Raw genomic sequence first — 22252 nt, 5'->3', positions numbered from 1 at the left:
TCAAGGATCAAGGCACCAGTGTTAATTACTTATTGTTCACAGACCTCACTTTAACTTTCTTCCTGTTTGTGTTTGTGTGGACATGCCCCCCTCAGTGGAAGATAGGAACTATTGCATCATATAGACTACTTTAACCCCAAAATCATAGTCACTACACTATATTTCAGCTTCCAGCTTTCTCCAAGGGCTCTTTGGGATCAAGAGTCACTGTTACCCTCTGCTGGAAAATAGGTCACTAATGATTAAACAAAGAAATGTATAGAATTAAGAGCACATGAGCTACAGAGATGGAGTGATGACATCCTTCCTTAGATATCAACCCTGGTCATAGACGCAGCTCAAAACCACAGATGTCCTCCAACCTAAACTGTTAGGTATCTCAGGAAGCTGCTGTACCACAACGCTGCAGGTTTCTGGTAAACTAAGTCATGCTATGACATCTTGTTAAACACTTGTTGTCTCCAACAGAGTAAATAACTTCGATACATCAGAATTTCAGATTTTCATTCAAGGAAATTCACAGAATTTGGTGACAGATGATCTTGATATCAGTAAAACATGTTTATTAGCAAGTAAATTCAATATTAAATAAAAGCTGGAGAATGTGAAGAAGGTAAAGACATATCCCGCAATGAAAAATGTGCAAATGCTAACTAAATCTAGTTTCTACTCTTCCTGTTTCACCTCAGAGTCGGGTTACTCTGAACTTCACCACAGCAATGACGTTACACAGGATGAAGAGCACTGCATTAACAGTTTTCTGAAGGTAGAAGAGTGTTCTCTCCCATCTGTAGAAGAACAACACTGCTTTGAGGACATGATACTCTGCAAATGTCAATCAGACATATATAATTTAAGAATGAGGCATTCAGGGGACATATCTCTTTTGTATGTGATTTTAAAACAACACAATTCATTAATCCAATAATGTAAATGAAAATAAATGACCTTTTTGCTTGTTGAGTACCGGTTAGAGGTGGTAGTGTACACTTACCCCTGGGCTACATGGTGTGTGTTGTTGACTGGGGCCTGAGAGGTGGAAGAGGAGACAGCAGGATCTACAGATGTGGGTGAGGTCATAGAGATGTCTTGAGTAGTCTGTTTGTCTGTCAAGGTGCAACAGTTTCCGTATGTAATTTATTGGTGTTGAAGTGACACAATTTCAGCGTGAGATGGCAATGCTTTAAATTAACAAAATGACTTCAGTTGGATTCTGTGAATTTGAAAGACTCATTCCACTATTTTTGGTTATAACTGGTCTCATTACTTACTAATGATGGTGTCAGTCTGTGTTGTGGTCAGTTAATTAACAGTGGAGATGATAATGGTGGAAGAGGGGGTGGAAGAGGGGGTAGGGGTGGTGGTGGAGGCAGGTGTGGTACTCTGTGTTATGGTCAGTTGATTGACAGTGATGTGAACAGGCATCTGTAGGTCTCCTCTGGAACACCAGTACCAGCCAGTATCTCCCATATTCAATCCATTCAGAATCACTGTTAAAATGTGTCTGTTGTTGTGATCAATGGTCTGCTGTGATGTCACTGATGTTCCATCTAAAATCCCTGAATATCTCCCCAGCAAGGGGATATAGTAGATACCCATCTTACACCACAACCACTTCTTAACCACAGTGTTACTATAGTAACAATGGACAGTGACAATCCCTCCTTCTACTCCAGAAACTTCCTGTTGGTCCACATAGAGTTCTGGTGTACCTGAACACAGACGTACATTCACAAATTCACCAAGGGAGAAGCAACACATGTCATATCATAGGCAATGATGTACACTGATGGACAAAACATTAAGAACACCTGCTCTTTCCATGACATAGACTGACCAGGTGAATCCAGGTGAAAGATACAATCCTTTATTTATGTCACTTGTTAAATCCACTTCAATCAGTGTAGATGAAGAAGAGGAGACAGGTTAAAGAAGAGTTTTTAATCCTTGAGACAATTGAGACATGGATTTGTATGGGCAAGACAAAAGCTTTAAGTGCTTTTGAACAGGTTATGGTAGTAGGTGCCAGGTGCACCGGTTTGAGTGTGTCAAGAACTGCAACGCTGCTTGGTTTTTCACAATCAAAAGTTTCCCTTGTGCATCAAGAAAGGTCCACCACCCAAAGGTTATCCAGCCAACCTGACACACTGTAGAAACCGTTAGAGTTAACATGAGCCAGCATCTCTGTGGAATGCAACTCAACGTTAGTGTCCCTAATGTTTTCTACCCTCAGTGTGTACAAACACTAGATTGCTGAAGCTAGGTATTGGCCAATGAGAGGCTTTGAAGCACCTTTTGGGCCTTTAAGGTGTCTGTAATAGAATATATTTGGCAAAAATATTTGTAGACATTACTAAATGCATTTCTATATCTTCAGATAAAGGCAGTGCAGTTGCTTTAAAATGGAGTGGAGGCAGCGGCTGGTGTGGAGTTACTATTGGTTTATTTGACAAAAAGTTAGTTTTAGACGATGCCCATATGTCTTGGGCCCTAAACGCAACATGCTTCTGCATTTACGGTTCACTGCTGCATTCACTTGCTATCGTAGTTCTGTGGAGTTCCTAGTTCCAGAATTACAACAGAAACTGAGAAAAAGTTGCTGCCTGAGTTGCCGAGTGTGTTACGTTTAACCAAATCAAATCAAATCAAATTTTCATATTGACCCCAATCTCAAATTCACTATTGAATGTGACACTAAGCGTGTTCATTACCTCGATATGTGGATTGAGAAATGAAATGGAACCCTGTTTACCACCCTGTATAGAACAGAAACAGACAGAAATAATATATTACAGGGGGCCAGTTTCCAACCTGAGCCATTAAAAAGAGAACTTCCAAGAAGCCAGTTTTTCAGACTGTGCAGTAAATGCCTGCACAGAGGATTATCTAGAAAAAGCAGCGGAGATGCGTGATAGCCTCTTCTTAGAAACCTACTCTCCACAATGTGTGGATGAAGCTCTTCATTTGGCATTGGGGAAAACACGAGATGAACTGCTACAAAAAGACCCACTAGAGCTAAATAACTTTCTGGAATGTTCACCACCACATACACTTTGAACTTGCAAAAAATGGTTGATGCTGTCAAGAAATGTTTTATCATCGGACCCAGCTTTTCCAGCTGAATTTAAGAATCCACCACTTATTGTATATTGGAGAGGTCGCAATTTATGAGATAAATTGGCCCATGCCAACTGCCAGTCACAAAAGAAAATCAGCCAGGCTCTTTACCGCCCTCTACCGAATGGTTGCTATAAATGCAGAGGTTGCGCACAGTGCAACAATATGTTGAAGTGTGAATATTTTCTGCCACACACACACAGGAAAATAGTTCCAAATAAATGACATTATTACGTGCTCCACCACCCATGTTATTTACATTATTAAATGTCCATGTGGGCTCTGCTATGTCGGTAAAACCTCTCGTTCTTTCTAACAGAGAATCTGTGAGCTTATAAATTCAATCAGGAGAAACGACAGGGATTATCCAGTCGCGGTACATTTGAATGACCTAAAACATGACATTTCTACCTTTATATTTTGTGGCAGAGAGAAAGTTAAGATATCAGACAGGGAAGGTGATATAAATAATACTCTGAGCAAACATTATTTCCTAAAGGTCTTATTGATGAAATACCTATGTATGTAATGTTGTTAATGTGAACATGAATTATGTCCCTATTTCAGATTTCTCTGACCTTTTTCTTGCGTTGTACCCAATGATTGATGAAAATTATATTTTTTGTAGGTGCATGGTAACAGTTGAATCAACTTGACAAAATAAGAAACCAGCACACTGCCCTTATATTTTTCTTATTTTTCACATTTATTCAACTGTTACCATGCACCTGCAAAAAAGACAACTCAGATGTGCGAGTGCCTTTTGAATTTTCAAGTTAGAAAATAGGAAGTTCTGACGAGCACGTAATTACAGCATTTGATAGTTGTCACTAGCTTCCATAGCAACAAAGTCATAAAGCCCGCCCATTTCTACCAGTAATCTTCTTAAAAGTGTATTTTAAACCTATCTTTAACCCTAAACTAACCACACTGTTAACCTTATCCCTAACCTTAAATAACATGCTGACTCTGTGGCTGTGGAATCTGACTCTGTGGCTGTGGAAGCTAATGTAATCTGTTTATCATGGTCTGCCCACGACTCCGGTTCTGGGACCAGCTCAACCCCAGCCTTTAAATTGCTTTAGCCCCTCCTACAGAAACAATGCATTTCAATCAAAAAAACAACACATTCAAAATTACAAATAATATTCAAAATAACATAATAAAAGGTGCCATAAATTAATCAAAGTAAATGTTGATGGATACCAACTTAGGGAACTTAAACAGTAACCTATGATAAATGACCCACTGTTAATAACCCCCCTCCCTCATACTTTAACAGAGTTGGTTTGAACCCCGGGAACTCCTTTACATGTGTCCTTCAACTCTCCACTTGGGTTCATCATTTATTTTGGGCAGACAGAGACCAGGACACGTGAGTTTTCAATGGCGACCACAAACAGTTCTGATTTTGTATATAGGTTGATAACTTTTATGAAACAGCACAGTTGGAAAATATATGGCAAACATAAATCAACACTGAGATAGATGGGAGGGGTAGAGGGGAGGGTTAGAGGGGAGGGGTAGAGGGGAGAGGTTGAGGGGAGGGGTAGAGGGGAGGGGTAGACGGGAGGGGTAGAGGGGAGCTGGAGGACTAAAAACAAATAAAATACTACTAATGTCAAATATACTGTGTCAGTAAAATGTATATAGTATGTAAAAGCAGGATATAGAAGCCTAAGTGTTGTTGTCCATTTGTAAATATATATATATATACAGTACTGTATATATTTACAAAATAATATATGGGGGATTGAAAATAATGCAGACAATTACCCCCATACCTAAAAATTAATAAGTAAAATGATTCCCAATAAATATAACATGATTTGCAAAAAGAAAATGTTTGTGTAATTCCTACAAATAGTTACTATAAATAGATGTAACAATTGCATAAAAAAATCAATGTCCATTGTTTAATATATATAGTACATTTTATTATTGCAGTACAGTAGTTATTATACATAGTAGCTGTCTATACTAAGATCTTAATACACGTTTGATCATGATTAGTTACAGGCATAGGACATTAAACTAGATCAATAAGATCATGATGTAAGAAATAAGAGACAAGGGGAAAGGTGGTGGAACATAACTAATAACAGAAATGTGATGATAATCAGAACAAACACAGCAGACTGCCTTCAGTAGTTTATTACACTAAAGAATAGAGGTGTCTTTCTGGGGTGGGTTAAGAGGTATGACAGAATCATATTGGAGGCAGATAGATGTTGTGACACAGGAGAGGGGAGTGTTCTGTCCTTCCAGTAAAAGGAAGGTCTTCTCTGTCAGTCACTACTGTGCTGCTGCTGCCCTCTGCTGGAGAGGAAGTGAAACATTCAGTCACAATCTCCATTGTGACGTTTCCACTAGATTAAAAAAAATGTGACCCAAGATCATCATCTAGGGGCAACGTCACCCTAAACCCAGGTGCAGTCCACACTGTAATGTTATGGATACACACTGATAACAATAGTTCAGCTGGTCACAATGTGATTTTTTACATGCAGCAAAATAAAAAGACTAAGAAAGATTTGTGTGGTTAAAGAGTGATGTTTAGTACACATAGTAATGTGGTGTTGTCTGTATCTTTGTTGAGAGATCAGCATCATCTGGTACAACAGACAGAGGAGACACCAACACTGACCTGTGTGGTCACCTGTAGAGCTAGTGAGCTGTAGACCACATTATCATCTGGTTCTGCTGACTACAGAGGAGGAACAGGTAGAGAGGTGAACAGGGACAGTTCTGTCATGATGGAGATACACTATAAAACACACTTCTCTGTGAAATTAAAAGTGTAGACAGTTATAATTGTGATATGTAACATAAAGGTGATATATGAGGCCTACAGCTATAATGGTGATGTAACCATGACTATATTAACACTGAGGAAACAATCACCTACTGTTGTTTCTGATAACATAATACTAGCTGTGGAGAATCAGTAGAACAGCTTTACCTTGGTCTGTCCTTTTAGTTGGGTCTTGTGCTGGAGGCTGACAGTGCTGTATGTGACATCATCATCAGTTTCAGGAAATGGATCCTGTTGCTAGAGAGATACCCAAGTAACAAAAACGTGTTGTTATACTGTTATAGTGTACATTTACCTATTGCTTGTTCCAAGACAGAAAGTGATAGTGGAAATACAATTGTTTTCTAAAACAGATGCACATTTGCTAAGGCAGTGACGTTTTATGAGTAACAGCAATAATGTTGTCTACGAGTCGAGATGCTTGTAGCCATATGTTGACATTCTCTTCTGTCCTGAACTGATCAGGCATCGCAGTGCTGTACATCACGTCATGGCGTCTCTCTGGGTTTGGCCTCTGAGAAATGGACAGCACAGAAGATAAACACATGGCTACATGCATTGGAAGAGACCCGGAACTTCAGATGCTCAGCTGACTTCGCTCACCCTAGAGGAGGAGATCAACTATTTCCAGGTCCAGGGACATGGACTAGTCTGTGGCAACCTAAATGCCAGAACTAGACAAGAAGCCCTCAGCACGCAGGTGGAGAAAACACCTACCTGGAGGTGACAGCATTCCCTCAACCATATGTCCCCCTAGACACAACTACGACAACATAACCAACAAAAATGGGTCACATCTCTTGCAGCTCTGTCGGACAATGGGTATGTACATAGTCAAAGGTAGGTTTCGAGGGGACTCCTACGGTATTTACACCTATAGCTCATCTCTTGGCAGTAGTGCTGAGACCCCTATCAGATCACAGCAAAATCACACTCTACTTGAACAGGGCATGAGGCATCAAAGCCAAAGGACCTGAATAATATTAAGAAATGCTATAGATGGAAGGAAAGTATTGTGGAAATCTACCATAAAACAATTAGGCAAGACAAATTCAATCCCTTTTCAACAATATCCTGGACAAAAATACACTACAGAACAAGAATGTACCGAGCAAATGTCAAATTGGCTTTTTACCAAATTACGGTATGACAGACAACGTATTTACCCTGTACACCCTAATCGACAACCAAACAAACCAAAACAAAGGCAAATTCTTCTTCAAATTCTTGTTAGTTTCAAAAAAGCTTTTGAATCAATTTGGCCTGCTGTACAAATTGAAGGAAAGTGGTGTTGCGTGAAAAAAATGACGTAAAATCCATGTACAAAAAAACACACATTTCTTCCACAGGGCCGGGGGGTGAGACAGGGATGCAGCTTAAGCCCCAACCTCTTCAACATATATATCAACGAATTGGCGAGGGCACGTGGACAATCTGCAGCACCCGGACTCACTCTACTTGAATCTGAAGTCAAATGTCTACTGTTTGCTGATTATCTGGTGCTTCTGTCCTCAACCACAGAGGGCCTACAGCAGCACCTAGATTTTCTGCACAGATTCTGTCAGACGTGGGCCCTGATAATAAATCTCAGTAAGACGACAAATAATGGAGTTCCAAAAAAAGTCCAGTTGACAGGACAACAAATACAAATTCCATCTTGACACCGTTGCCCTAGAGCACCCAAACTATACATACCTTGGCCTAAACATCAGCACCACAGTAACTTCCAGAAAGCTGTTAACGATCTTAGAGACAAGGCAAGAAGGGCCTTCTATGCCATCAAAAGGAACATAAAATTAGACATACCAATTAGGATCTAGATAAAAGTACTTGAATCAGTTATAGAGCCTTTCGTGGTTGTAAATTCTGGGGTCTGCTCACCAACCAAAAATTCACACAATGGGACAGACATCGAATTGAGACTGCATGCAGAATATTGCAAGAATATCTTCTGTGTACAACGTAAAACACCAACTAATGCATGCTGAGCAGAATTAGGCCGATACCGCTAATTATCAAAATCCAGAAAAGAGACGATAAATTCTACAACTACCTAAAAGGAAGCGATTCCCAAACCTTCCATAACAGAGCCATCACCTGAAGAAATATTTGACTATGTACAGACTCAGTGAGCAAAGCCTTGCTATTGAGAAAGGCTGCTAAAGGCAGACCTGGCTCTCAAGACAAGATGGGCTATGTGCATACTGCCCACAAAATGAGATGGAAACTGAGCTGCACTTCCTAACCTCCTGCCAAATGTATGACAATATTAGAGACACACAATTCCCTCAGGTTACACAGATCCACAAAGGTTATATTTTGTTTGTTTTGTTTGATAAGCTGCCATATCTACTGGGTGAAATATCCGTGTGCCATCACAGCGACAACATTTGTGACCTGTTGCCACAAGAAAAGGTCAAACTGTGAAGAACAAACACCATTGTAAATACAACCCATATTTATGTTTATTTATTTTCAACACTGTATATAGCCACCACATGACATTTGAAATGTCTTTATTCTTTTGGAACTTCTGTTAATGTAACGTTTACTGTAATTTATATTGTTTATTTCACTTTTGTTTATTATCTATTTCATTTACTTTGGCATTGCTAACATGTTTCCCATTTCAATAAAGCCCTTTGAATTGAATTGAGAGAGAGAGAGAGAGAGAGAGAGAGAGAGAACCCCAGCTCACACTTCAGAGATGGAGGAGAAAGAGAGAGAGAGAAAACAGGAGGAGAGAGAGAGAGTACCCCAGCTCACACTTCAGAGATGGAGGTGAAAGAGAGAGAGAAAAAGAGAGAGAAAGAGAGAGAGAAAGAGAGAGAGAGAGAGGAGGAGAGAGCGAGAGAAAGAGAGAGAAAAAGAGAGAGAGAGAAAGAGAGAGAGAGAGAGAGAGAGAGAGGGAGAGAGAGAGGGAGAGAGAGAGAGAAACCCCAGCTCACACTTCAGAGATGGAGGTGAAAGAGAGAGAGAAAAGGAGAGAGAAAGAGAGATAGAAAGAGAGAGAGAGAGAGGAGGAGAGAGAGAGAGAGAGAGAGAGAGAGAGAGAGAGAACCCCAGCTCACTGCGAAGATGGAGTGATTGGTACTAGTCCAAGATCACCACAGACCAAAACTAGGTTTATTCAGTTTGTACCTGCGGTGCTGTTTCTCTGGTGTGGGTCACTGTGCTGTATGTAATGTCCTGCTCAGGGTCAGCAGACTGGAAAGAAATAAATAGCCAAGAGAAACAGGACATGTCTATTTACCACCTTAACCACAGTTTGTTTCCAATGATATGATGCAGTCAGGTGTATATTTAGTGAACTGACAGTATTCACAACATTTTCAACATCGTGAGCACTGTAAGAGCTTGGGTTCAGTTAGAATATGGGACCTTTTATGTCAACTCATTGATGATCAACTAAACAGGTAACGCTGGAGTCAAATGGTAGATGATCCCAAATCAAGAACAGATTTGCAAATGGTTGAAAATAATAAAATTAAAGAAGTGTATCCTACCACTGAGTTGTTAGTTGTCTGGTCCTTGGCCTTATTGTCCTCTGGAATAAGGAGAGGGAGATTCTTCTGAGTTTGTTATAGTAAAATAATACCTCTGAATGGATTTCTTAAAGACAATTCCTCCAAGTATTTTCTGTCATTCAAGATGAATCACAGGCAAGAAATATACTGTTGGTCACAATATCAATACGTTTAGTATTTTCTAAACTATTCTCCTTTTTTATATTCACATAAAATGACTACTTACTATGCCTTCTCCACATCTTCCATGTTACTAGGATACCAGCTGTCACCACCACCAACATGCCCAGAGAGATGAGTAGGACTTTCACGGACCTGATGACAACTTGAATTAATAATACAATTAAAATAGATCATTATAAATTGATCATTTGTGAAAAGGTAACAACTTGTATGATAAGTGGAACAATTATTTATCTGTTCACATGTGTGGAAGTTGACCATGCAAATGAAGAGATGATATGATTATTATTGAGATTATTACTATACAAATAATGTTTTTTTTGTGTGTGCAACTTGTTCTTGCAAATGAGTGAGTATAACACAATAATGCTGCTACTTCTCACAAGGCAACCACAGAGATGTTCTAACCAGGAGGAAGTGATAACAGTCTCTACATGCATTTAGGGAGGGTGTTTGGTTAGCTGTTGTAGTGTATGATGGAATTGTTATGTTTCTCTGAGTTCATATTATCTAACAACATGTGGGATCAAACATCTGAAGGAGTGATAATAACCTCTGGTGGACTTCCTCCATGTTCCCCTCAGCTCCTTGACTTGTGTTGTCAGTCTGAACAGGCTCAGCAGTTGGAGAGGCAGAGGGTTGTTGAGGGGTTGGATCTTGGGTTGCTGTGAGGTAAAACAACAATATCATCAATGAAGTTAATGGTAAACCAGATAGTCAGGTTGTATAGCAACATCACATTCATAGTTCATATTACAATTAGTTCCAGATGATACCAGTGGATAAAACAAAGTGAATCATATTGATCATAAAGTATGTGATTGATCTACTAACTTGAGGTCATCTTAGAGGTTCTCTGTGTTGCAGTTTGTTGACTGACAGTGATGTGAACAGGCATCTCTAGTTCTCCAACTCTACACCAATACCAGTCAGTGTTCTCCATCTTCAGTCCACTCATAGTCACTGTTAAGACTGTTCTGTTGTTGGCATCACTAGTCCGCTTTAATGTCACTGATGTTCCATTTAAAGTCCCAGAAAACCCACTCACACAATCACCACCCATCCTGCACCACTTCATATCTCCAGAATTACTATAGTAGCAACGGACAGTGACACTCCCTCCTTCTACTCCAGTCACTTCCTGTTGGTCCACATAGAGTTCTGGAGTACCTGAACACAGAGGTACAGACACCATAGAAAGACCTCAGCAGCAGACCTTTATTTCTAGTAGGTGTATGACCTTTACACATAGTGTTACTAGGTGATATGGTGCTGCTTGTGGTAGACAACGTTGAAAGACACAATGCAGACAGGAGACTTGAAACAAAGTTTACACCAACATCTACATATAGAAAACATAAAATAGACATATACAGTGGGGCAAAAAGTATTTAGTCAGCCACTAATTGTGCAAGTTCTCCCACTTAAAAAGATGAGAGAGGCCTGTAATTTTCATCATAGGTACACTTCAACTATGACAGACAAAATGAGAAAAAAAATCCAGAAAATCACATTGTAGGATTTAATGAATTTATTTGCAAATTATGGTAGAAAATAAGTATTTGGTCAATAACAAAAGTTTATCTCAATACTTTGTTATATACCCTTTGTTGGCAATGACAGAGTCAAACGTTTTCTGTAAGTCTTCACAAGGTTTTCACACACTGTTGCTGGTATTTTGGCCCATTCCTCCATGCAGATCTCCTCTAGAGCATTGATGTTTTGGGGCTGTTGCTGGGCAACACGTACTTTCAAATCCCTCCAAAGATTTACTATGGGGTTGAGATCTGGAGACTGGCTAGGCCACTCCAGGACCTTGAAATGCTTCTTACGAAGCCACTCCTTCGTTGCCCGGGCGGTGTGTTTGGGATCATTGTCATGCTGAAAGACCCAGCCACATTTCTTCTTCAATGCCCTTGCTGATGGAAGGAGGTTTTCACTCAAAATCTCACGATACATGGCCCCATTCATTCTTTCCTTTACACGGATCAGTCGTCCTGGTCCCTTTGCATATAAACAGCCCCAAAGCATGATGTTTCCACCCCCATGCTTCACAGTAGGTATGGTGTTCTTTGGATGCAACTCAGCATTCTTTGTCCTCCAAACACGACGAGTTGAGTTTTTACCAAAAAGTTATATTTTGGTTTCATCTGACCATATGACATTCTCCCAATCTTCTTCTGGATCATCCAGATACTCTCTAGCAAACTTCAGACGGGCCTGGACATGTACTGGCTTAAGCAGGGGGACACGTCTGGCACTGCAGGATTTGAGTCCCTGGCGGCGTAGTGTGTTACTGATGGTAGGCTTTGTTACTTTGGTCCCAGCTCTCTGCAGGTCATTCACTAGGTCCCCCGTGTGGTTCTGGGATTTTTGCTCACCGTTCTTGTGATCATTTTGACCCCACGGGGTGAGATCTTGCGTGGAGCCCAGATCGAGTGAGTTTATCAGTGGTCTTGTATGTCTTCCATTTCCTAATAATAGCTCCCACAGTTGATTTCTTCAAACCAAGCTGCTTACCTATTGCAGATTCAGTCTTCCCAGCCTGGTGCAGGTCTACAATTATGTTTCTGGTGTCCTTTGACAGCTCTTTGGTCTTGGCCATAGTGGAGTTTGGAGTGTGACTGTTTGAGGTTGTGGACACATGTATTTTATACCGATAACAAGTTCAAACAGGTGCCATTAATACAGGTAACGAGTGGAGGACAGAGGAGCCTCTTAAAGAAGAGGTCTGTGAGAGTCAAAAATCTTGCTTGTTTGTAGGTGACCTAATACTTATTTTCCACCATGATTTGCAAATAAATTCATAAAAATCCTACAATGTGATTTTCTGGATTTTTTTCATTTTGTCTGTCATAGTTGAAGTGTACCTATGATGAAAATTACAGGCCTCTCTCATCTTTTTAAGTGGGAGAACTTGCACAATTGGTGGCTGACTAAATACTTTTTTGCCCCACTGTACCTACATTCCTCAGGTCAACTTGAACAATAAAGGTAATACCAGATACCAGACACGGTTCCTTGTTACAAGGAAATGAAACGAGAACACCAGTCATGTAGTTTGTGAAAGCTGGTATTTTCGGAGAGTCTGATCCTTACTGAGAACTACCTATTCTACTTTACTGAATTGTAAGAGTTGCAGGGATCTTACCTGGAGTGACAGACAGGTAGAGCAGTTGTATCATGCTATCTGTTCCTCCATTGATCTCCACAACACACCTGTAAGTATTAGAGTCGTCTGGCTCCAGATCAGTCATGATCACAGTGAAGACTTTCTGGGTGATGTCATCAGAGATTGATGCCCTATCAGTGCTCTTAGGATGGTCAGTGCGTACTACAGAGGAGCAATGAGTCCAACCATAACCTTTACACCAGTACTTCACGTGGTTTATGTAATACTGATCATAGCTACATGGGATGGTGATGGAGCCTCCTGTCTGCACAGACACATGCCTCCCTGTGGACATATCAACACAAAACACATTTAGGTTTGAATACAATACAATCTGCACTGCAGAAAACAAAATCCCATTGCTTGTAAACTATAGACAGCTTTTTAATGATTGAGATTTATTACACAGTGTTTACGGTGAATTGACCCACTGGACTTCAGCCCTTCATATAAACATGTTTCACATACCTGCTGAGACTCTGTAGAAGATGATGAAGAGGAGGAGGGGGAAGGAGAGATGGTTAGCCATGTGAGGGTTTCAGTCTGCATGTAATATTAAATGGTACCTGAGCACAAATGTGTGTAAAGGACCAAGGCACCAGCCAGAATGACTCTACTTCCTAATGTTAGTACACTGTCTGTAACTCTCTTCCTGCTTCTGTTTGTGTGTATATTCCCCCCTCAGTGGCAGACAGCAACTATTGCATCATATGGACTAATTTAACCTAAAACTAAACCTAAAATATATTTCAGCTTTCTCTAAGGGTTTTGGGACCACTATATATGAAACTATATGATAAATGTCCTGCATATGCTAAAACATGTAGTGATGGGTACTAGACCAAGACCTCCATAGACTCTCACTTTAAACCAGGTTCATGGTTCAGGGTCCTCTGGACCACAACCTAGTCTGATGTGGTTTTACGTTCCACAAGAACAGACTCTTTCTCTCTCTCCTCTATACAGGAAATGAACCCTGGTCATGTACAGCTCATAACTACAGATGTCCTCCAAGTGAAGATGGTAAAGTTAGCTCATGAAGCTGCATTACCAGAATGCTGCAAGTTTCAGCTAAACTCATTCCCTGATGTCACGTTAAATGCTGAGCTGTACGTTCTGTTATTGGCTCCAGCACAGCAAACTACTTCAGATACATCAGAATTGAACTCTCAAACCTACAGACCACAGTGCTCACATTATGTTATGACAAATTATCTTGAGAATAATAAAATGTCTTTGAAAATGTTTATTACAGTTTTTTTAATTGCTTTGGTACTATTTTCACACTTGTGGAAACATTTCACAACGTTTAGTACAAAACAGATCCTCAAAAAGGACACACAAAATCACTCAGTAACTTTTTCCACCAAACCTAATCAGTATTTAATCTATAAACACCTTTCATATAAAGTAATTGCCCCTCACAATGCAATGCTCACAATACTTTTCATATGATTCTCTTCTCACTTGTTGAAAAACATTTGACCATGAGGTAATCCAACGGTGCTCCAATCACTTAACCGTTTGGTAAACATAACGTTTTTAAACTGGTTTGTCTACTATATATGGATTTTGAGAAATACATAAATAAAATATGTTTGTATAGTATAAACATCTAAATGACATGTATAATACATAAAGCCAAGAGTCTGCAAAGCTGTCCTCAAGTTAAAGGGTGGCTACATTGAAGAATCTAAAGTATAAAATATAGTTTGATTTGTTTAACACTTTTTGGTTACTAAATGATTCCATGTGTGTTATTTCATAGTTCTGATGTCTTCACTATTATTCTACAATGTAGAAAATAGTACAAATAAAGAACAACTCTTGAATGAGTAGGTGTTGTAAAACCTTTGACCGGTAGTGTATGGAAATAAGGTAAACCTGTTTTTGTTTTGTCGTAATGGGGTAGTGTGTGTAGATTGATTAGGTTTGTTTGTATTTCATCCATTTTAGAATAAGGCTGTGACATAACAAAATGTGGAGAAGGGAAGGGGTGTGAATAGTTTCTGAATCCACTGTACATTCTATTGTTGGATCCAACACAGCAAACTATTTATGATGAATCAATTTCACACTCAAACTCACTGAGCACAACATCTAGTGACAAATTATCTTGAGAACAATAAAATGTCTTTAAAATGTTTTATTAGTAAAGCCTTTATATATTCCATTGAAGCTGGAGAAGGTAAAGACAGAATAGTTCTCCAAGGCTGATTAAACAAGTGGAGGATTTGTTACAGAAAACCAGACAACCAAATATCAACTTTGAAACAACTCAAGAACTCAGGATTCATAAATGAACCAAAAACATTTAAATGTAACCTTGTGTGTGTGGTTTGGTTTTACTATCCTTGTGGGTAAAACAAGAACCATTTAGACAAGTCAAAATTCAAAAACAAATCAAATCAAATGTATTGTTCACATACACATGTTGAGCAGATGTTATTGCAGGTGTAGTGAAATGCTTGTGCTTCTAGCTCCGACAGTGCAGTAATATCTATTACAATTAGGGTTAGAAATTAAGGTTAGAATCCTAATTAGGGTTAGGGAAACAGGATTTTGAATTGGCATACATTTTTTGGTCCCCACAAAGATTGTAAAACATACATGTGTGTGTTTTATCCTGAAGAAAGCTAAACATGTTTGTCTACCTGCCCCCCTCAGTGGAAGATAGCAACTATTGCATTATGTAGACTAGTTTAACCCAAAACTCATAGTCACTACAATGTATTTCACCTTCCAGGGCTCTTAGGGATCAAGAGTCACTATTATCCTGTTAACCTCTGCTGGAAAATAGGTCACTAGTGATTAAACAAAGAAATGTCTAGAATTAAGAGCACATGAGCTACAGAGATGGAGTGATGACATCCTTCCACTTAGAGATGAACCCTGGTCATAGACGCAGCTCAAAATCACAGATGTCCTCCAACCTAAACTGTTAGTTATCTCAGGAAGCTGCTGTGTTTTTTTTTTTGTTTACCTTTATTTAACTAAGCAAGTCAGTTAAGAACAAATTCTTATTTTCAATGATGGCCTAGGAACACTGGGTTAACTGCCTGTTCAGGGGCAGAACGACAGTTTTGTACCTTGTCAGCTCAGGTTTGGAACTTGCAACCTTCTGGTTGCTAGTCCAACGCTCTAACCACTAGGCTACCCTGCCGCCCCACAAGGCTGCAGGTTTCTGGTAAACTAAGTCATGCTATGACATCTTGTTAAACACTTGTTGTCTCCAACAGAGCAAATAACTTGATACATCAGAATTTCAGATTTTCATTCACGGAATTTCACAGAATTTGGTAACAGATGATCTTGATAACAGTAAAACATGTTTATTAGCAAGTAAATTAAATATTCAATAAAATGTGGAGAATGTGAAGAAAGTAAAGACATATCCCGCAATGAAAAATGTGCAAATGCTAAATAAATCTAGTTTCTACTCTTCCTGTTTCACCTCAGAGTCGGGTTACTCTGAACTTCACCACAGCAATGACGTTACACAGGATGAAGAGCACTGCATTAACAGTTTTTGAAGGTAGAAGAGTGTTCTCTCCCATCTGTAGAAGAACAACACTGCTTTGAGGACATGATACTCTGCAAATGTCAATGAGACATATATAATTTAAGAATGAGGCATTCAGGGGACATATCTCTTTTGTATGTGATTTTAAAACAACACAATTCATTAATCCAATAATTGACATTTAAATAAATGACCTTTTTGCTTGTTGAGTACCAGTTGAAGAGGTGGTAGTGTACACTTACCCCTGGGCTACATGGTGTGTTGTTGACTGGGGCCTGAGAGGTGGAAGAGGAGACAGCAGGATCTACAGATGTGGGTGAGGTCAGAGAGATGTCTTGAGTGGTCTGTTTGTCTGTCAAGGTGCAACAGTTTCCGTATGTAATTTATTAGTGTTGAAGTGACACAATTTCAGCGTGAGATGGTAATGCTTTAAATTAACAAAATGACTTCAGTTGGATTCTGTGAATTTGAAAGACTCATTCCACTATTTTTGGTTATAACTGGTCTCATTACTTACTAATGATGGTGTCAGTCTGTGTTGTGGTCAGTTGATTAACAGTGGAGATGATGATGTTGCAATAGGGGGTAGGGGTGGTGGTGGAGGCAGGTGTGGTACTCTGTGTTGTGGTCAGTTAATTGACAGTGATGTGAACAGGCATCTGTAGGTCTCCTCTGGAACACCAGTACCAGCCAGTATCTCCCATATTAAATCCATTCAGAGTCACTGTTAAAATGTGTCTGTTGTTATGATCAATGTTTTGCTGTGATGTCACTGATGTTCCATCTAAAATCGCTGAATGTCTCCCCACCAAGGGGATATAGTAGATACCCATCTTGCACCACAACCACCTCTTAACCACAGTGTTACTATAGTGACAACGGACAGTGACACTCCCTCCTTCTACTCCAGAAACTTCCTGTTGGTCCACATAGAGTTCTGGTGTACCTGAACACAGAGGTACAGTCACAAATTCACCAAGGGAGAAGCAACACATGTCATATCATAGACAATGATGTACACTGATGGACAAAACATTAAGAACACCTGCTCTTTCCATTACATAGACTGACCATGTGAATCCTGGTGAAAGATACAATCCTTTATTGATGTCACTTGTTAAATCCACTTCAATCAGTGTAGATGAAGAAGAGGAGACAGGTTAAAGAAGAGTTTTTAATCCTTGAGACAATTGAGACGGATTTGTATGGGCAAGACAAAAGCTTTAAGTGCTTTTGAACAGGGTATGGTAGTAGGTGCCAGGTGCACCGGTTTGAGTGTGTCAAGAACTGCAACGCTGCTGGGATTTTCACACTCAAAGTTTCCCTTGTGTATCAAGAAAGGTCCACCACCCAAAGGTTATCCAGCCAACCTGACACACTGTAGAAACCGTTAGAGTTAACATGAGCCAGCATCTCTGTGGAATGCAACTCAACGTTAGTGTCCCTAATGTTTTCTACCCTCAGTGTGTACAAACACTAGATTGCTGAAGCTATGTATTGGCCAATGAGAGGCTTTGAAGCACCTGTCTACCATATTGGTACTCCTCAGAAGGAGTGGTCTTCAACAGGAATGAATGGAATTCCACAGTATTTCAACTTCATGTCTCAAAGATAATTAATGCATGTATTTAAAGACACACTCCAGCTATTAATGAACATTTCCTGTTGAGTAATAAAATCCCAAATATATTTAAGGGTAAAAAAAATAGGTTGTGAGCAAAATAGTGTTTTTAGTTTCGACGAGTTGGTCTGATGGGAATCCGTGATGTCATCGGCCTCACCCTTATGGGAACAATAGAGGAACGATGGACAACAAAAGAGGAAAGGTCCATCCCACACCTGTGCCATGTCATGAGGATACCTAGACCACCTATTGAGATGTGATCAATGAGGTGAAAAGGTGACTGGAGCGAGACTTTATGTATTTCTCTGGTTTAGTGAGGACAGAAATATTAGTACTCTCAAGAAATTTGATTGAAAATGTTTTTAAATGTTTTTTACTCCAATATTTGTAAACATGCTTAATATAATTGTGTTAGCTTGGATGGTCACGCCTTGCATCCATAGCTCTGTCTATGATATTTAGTGGTTACATTTCTCCAGGCTCATTCCTCATTACCTGCTCTTGGTAAATAGCTGTGGAACTCTCTTTCTTATTGGTCTTAAAGTAGACCTGGAGGTCTGTCTACTGGGTAACTTTACTAACACCAATCTTAGGCAAAGCCATACTATAAAGCTAACAGAAATATTGCTAGCTATTGCCAATAAATGTATTGCCTTGAAATGGAAATTAGATTCCACCCTGCCAGTTGCAATGTGGCTATCGGAAGTTAATAGCTGTATCCCTTTGGAGAAACCACTTACTGCTTAAGGAATAAGTTAAAGACATTTTATAGAATTTGGCAACCTTTTTATTGACTATATGGAGAATCTCCCCCACATTTCATTGATTGAATCTCTATATAATCCTCACATAATGTTTCACACGTAATCTATAATATGTAGCCTATGGCAGGTGATCCAATGTCTCGTTATTATATATAATATATATATATATAATAATTATATATATATTTATTTTTTTACGCTCGTCTGTTACTGTCACTTTGTCCTATCGTTGTCTAATATCTTTTCACTTTTGTTTTGAATGTTCTTAATTGGAAAATGCAAAAATAAAATATAAAAAAAAAAAAAAGTACAAAAGTCACAAGGGGGTGTGGTATACGGCCAATATTCCATGGCTAAGGGATGTTCTTTCGCACGACGCAACGCAGAGTGCCTTGATACAGCCCTTAGCTATAGTATATTGGCCATATACCACAAACTCTTCAGGTGCCTTATTGCTATTTAAAACTGGTTACCAATGTAATTAGAGCAGTAAAAATACATGTTTTGTCATACCCGTGGTATACGGTATGATATACCATGGCTGTCAGCCAATCAGCATTCAGGCGTGAACTTCCAAGTTATGTTAACTAATTTACAGCATGGTGATTGCACCATGGATTGCCACAACTCCATCCCACCAAAACAAGCTGACATTTTAGGCTCTTTCCAAACAGCTCTTACACTAAAAGGGCATTAACATAATTTTCACAATTTCACAGTATTTGTCCAACCTCATAGTGTGGAAATACAGTATATATAAAACACAGGAAAATCACATTTTGGGCCTTTAAGGTGTCTGTAATAGAATATATTTGTCAAAAAATATTTGCAGACATTACTAAATGCATTTCTATATCTTCAGATAAAGGCAGTGCAGTTGCTTTAAAATGGAGTGGAGGCAGCGGCTGGTGTGGAGTTACTATTGGTTTATTTGACAAAAAGTTAGTTTTAGACGATGCCCATATGTCTTGGGCCCTAAACGCAACATGCTTCTGCATTTACGGTTCACTGCTGCATTCACTTGCTATCGTAGTTCTGTGGAGTTCCTAGTTCCAGAATTACAACAGAAACTGAGAAAAAGTTGCTGCCTGAGTTGCCGAGTGTGTTACGTTTAACCAAATCAAATCAAATCAAATTTTCATATTGACCCCAATCTCAAATTCACTATTGAATGTGACACTAAGCGTGTTCATTACCTCGATATGTGGATTGAGAAATGAAATGGAACCCTGTTTACCACCCTGTATAGAACAGAAACAGACAGAAATAATATATTACAGGGGGCCAGTTTCCAACCTGAGCCATTAAAAAGAGAACTTCCAAGAAGCCAGTTTTTCAGACTGTGCAGTAAATGCCTGCACAGAGGATTATCTAGAAAAAGCAGCGGAGATGCGTGATAGCCTCTTCTTAGAAACCTACTCTCCACAATGTGTGGATGAAGCTCTTTATTTGGCATTGGGGAAAACACGAGATGAACTGCTACAAAAAGACCCACTAGAGCTAAATAACTTTCTGGAATGTTCACCACCACATACACTTTGAACTTGCAAAAAATGGTTGATGCTGTCAAGAAATGTTTTATCATCGGACCCAGCTTTTCCAGCTGAATTTAAGAATCCACCACTTATTGTATATTGGAGAGGTCGCAATTTATGAGATAAATTGGCCCATGCCAACTGCCAGCCACAAAAGAAAATCAGCCAGGCTCTTTACCGCCCTCTACCGAATGGTTGCTATAAATGCAGAGGTTGCGCACAGTGCAACAATATGTTGAAGTGTGAATATTTCTGCCACACACACACAGGAAAATAGTTCCAAATAAATGACATTATTACGTGCTCCACCACCCATGTTATTTACATTATTAAATGTCCATGTGGGCTCTGCTATGTCGGTAAAACCTCTGTTCTTTCTAACAGAGAATCTGTGAGCTTATAAATTCAATCAGGAGAAACGACAGGGATTATCCAGTCGCAGTACATTTGAATGACCTAAAACATGACATTTCTACCTTTATATTTTGTGGCAGAGAGAAAGTTAAGATATCAGACAGGGAAGGTGATATAAATAATACTCTGAGCAAACATTATTTCCTAAAGGTCTTATTGATGAAATACCTATGTATGTAATGTTGTTAATGTGAACATGAATTATGTCCCTATTTCAGATTTCTCTGACCTTTTTCTTGCATTGTACCCAATGATTGATGAAAATTATATTTTTGTAGGTGCATGGTAACAGTTGAATCAACTTGACAAAATAAGAAACCAGCACACTGCCCTTATATTTTCTTATTTTTCACATTTATTCAACTGTTACCATGCACCTGCAAAAAAGACAACTCAGATGTGCGAGTGCCTTTTGAATTTTCAAGTTAGAAAATAGGAAGTTCTGACGAGCAAGTAATTACAGCATTTGATAGTTGTCACTAGCTTCCATAGCAACAAAGTCATAAAGCCCGCCTATTTCTACCATTAATCTTCTTAAAATTGTATTTTAAACCTATCTTTAACCCTAAACTAACCACACTGTTAACCTTATCCCTAACCTTAAATAACATGCTGACTTTGTGGCTGTGGAATCTGACTTTGTGGCTGTGGAATCTGACTTTGTGGCTGTGGAATCTGACTCTGTGGCTGTGGAATCTGACTCTGTGGCTGTGGAAGCTAATGTAATCTGTTTATCATGGTCTGCCCACGACTCCGGTTCTGGGACCAGCTCAACCCCAGCCTTTAAATTGCTTTAGCCCCTCCTACAGAAACAATGCATTTCAATCAAAAAAACAACACATTCAAAATTACAAATAATATTCAAAATAACATAATAAAAGGTGCCATAAATTAATCAAAGTAAATGTTGATGGATACCAACTTAGGGAACTTAAACAGTAACCTATGATAAATGACCCACTGTTAATAACCCCTCCCTCATACTTTAACAGATTTGGTTTGAACCCCGGGAACTCCTTTACATGTGTCCTTCAACTCTCCACTTGGGTTCATCATTTATTTTGGGCAGACAGAGACCAGGACACGTGAGTTTTCAATGGCGACCACAAACAGTTCTGATTTTGTATATAGGTTGATAACTTTTATGAAACAGCACAGTTGGAAAATATATGGCAAACATAAATCAACACTGAGATAGATGGGAGGGGTAGAGGGGATGGGTAGAGGGAGGGGTTGAGGGGAGGGGTAGAGGGGAGCTGAATGACTAAAAACAAACAAAATACAACTAATGTCAAATATACTGTGTCAGTAAAATGTATATAGTATGTAAAAGCAGGATATAGAAGCCTACGTGTTGTTGTCCATTTGTAAATATATATATATATATATATTTTTATATATATATGTATATATGTATATATTTACAAAATAATATATGGGGATTGAAAATAATGCAGACAATTACCCCATACCTAAAAATTAATAAGTAAAATGATTCCCAATAAATATAACATGATTTGCAAAAAGAAAATGTTTGTGTAATTCCTACAAATAGTTGCTATAAATAGATGTAACAAT

The 22252-nt window shown here is 39.1% G+C and overlaps 1 protein-coding gene across 2 annotated transcripts; it reads right to left on the bottom strand.

The window, feature by feature from the left end:
* Positions 1-5043: 5043 nt before the first annotated feature.
* On the bottom strand, positions 5044-13416 carry LOC112253567 (polymeric immunoglobulin receptor-like). Of its 2 annotated transcripts, none has more exons than XM_042323655.1 (10): positions 13283-13416; positions 12794-13099; positions 10477-10812; positions 10196-10307; positions 9686-9774; positions 9439-9479; positions 9074-9139; positions 6080-6169; positions 5765-5824; positions 5044-5436 (listed from the first exon to the last, which is right to left on the bottom strand). In XM_042323655.1, the coding sequence occupies exons 1-10, from the start codon at positions 13341-13343 to the stop codon at positions 5413-5415; spliced, it is 1185 nt and encodes a 394-aa protein (XP_042179589.1). In that variant the 5' UTR covers positions 13344-13416; the 3' UTR covers positions 5044-5412. The 2 variants fall into 2 exon arrangements, with proteins under 2 accessions (XP_042179589.1, XP_042179590.1); XM_042323656.1 differs by having other exon boundaries at positions 5044-5433.
* Positions 13417-22252: the final 8836 nt, after the last annotated feature.

This window comes from Oncorhynchus tshawytscha, linkage group LG06, assembly GCF_018296145.1.
Source record: "Oncorhynchus tshawytscha isolate Ot180627B linkage group LG06, Otsh_v2.0, whole genome shotgun sequence".
In the NCBI taxonomy this organism is placed as follows: domain Eukaryota; kingdom Metazoa; phylum Chordata; class Actinopteri; order Salmoniformes; family Salmonidae; genus Oncorhynchus; species Oncorhynchus tshawytscha.
The sequence above is the reverse complement of the archived record's forward strand: the minus strand, read 5'-3'. Positions and strand labels throughout refer to the sequence as shown.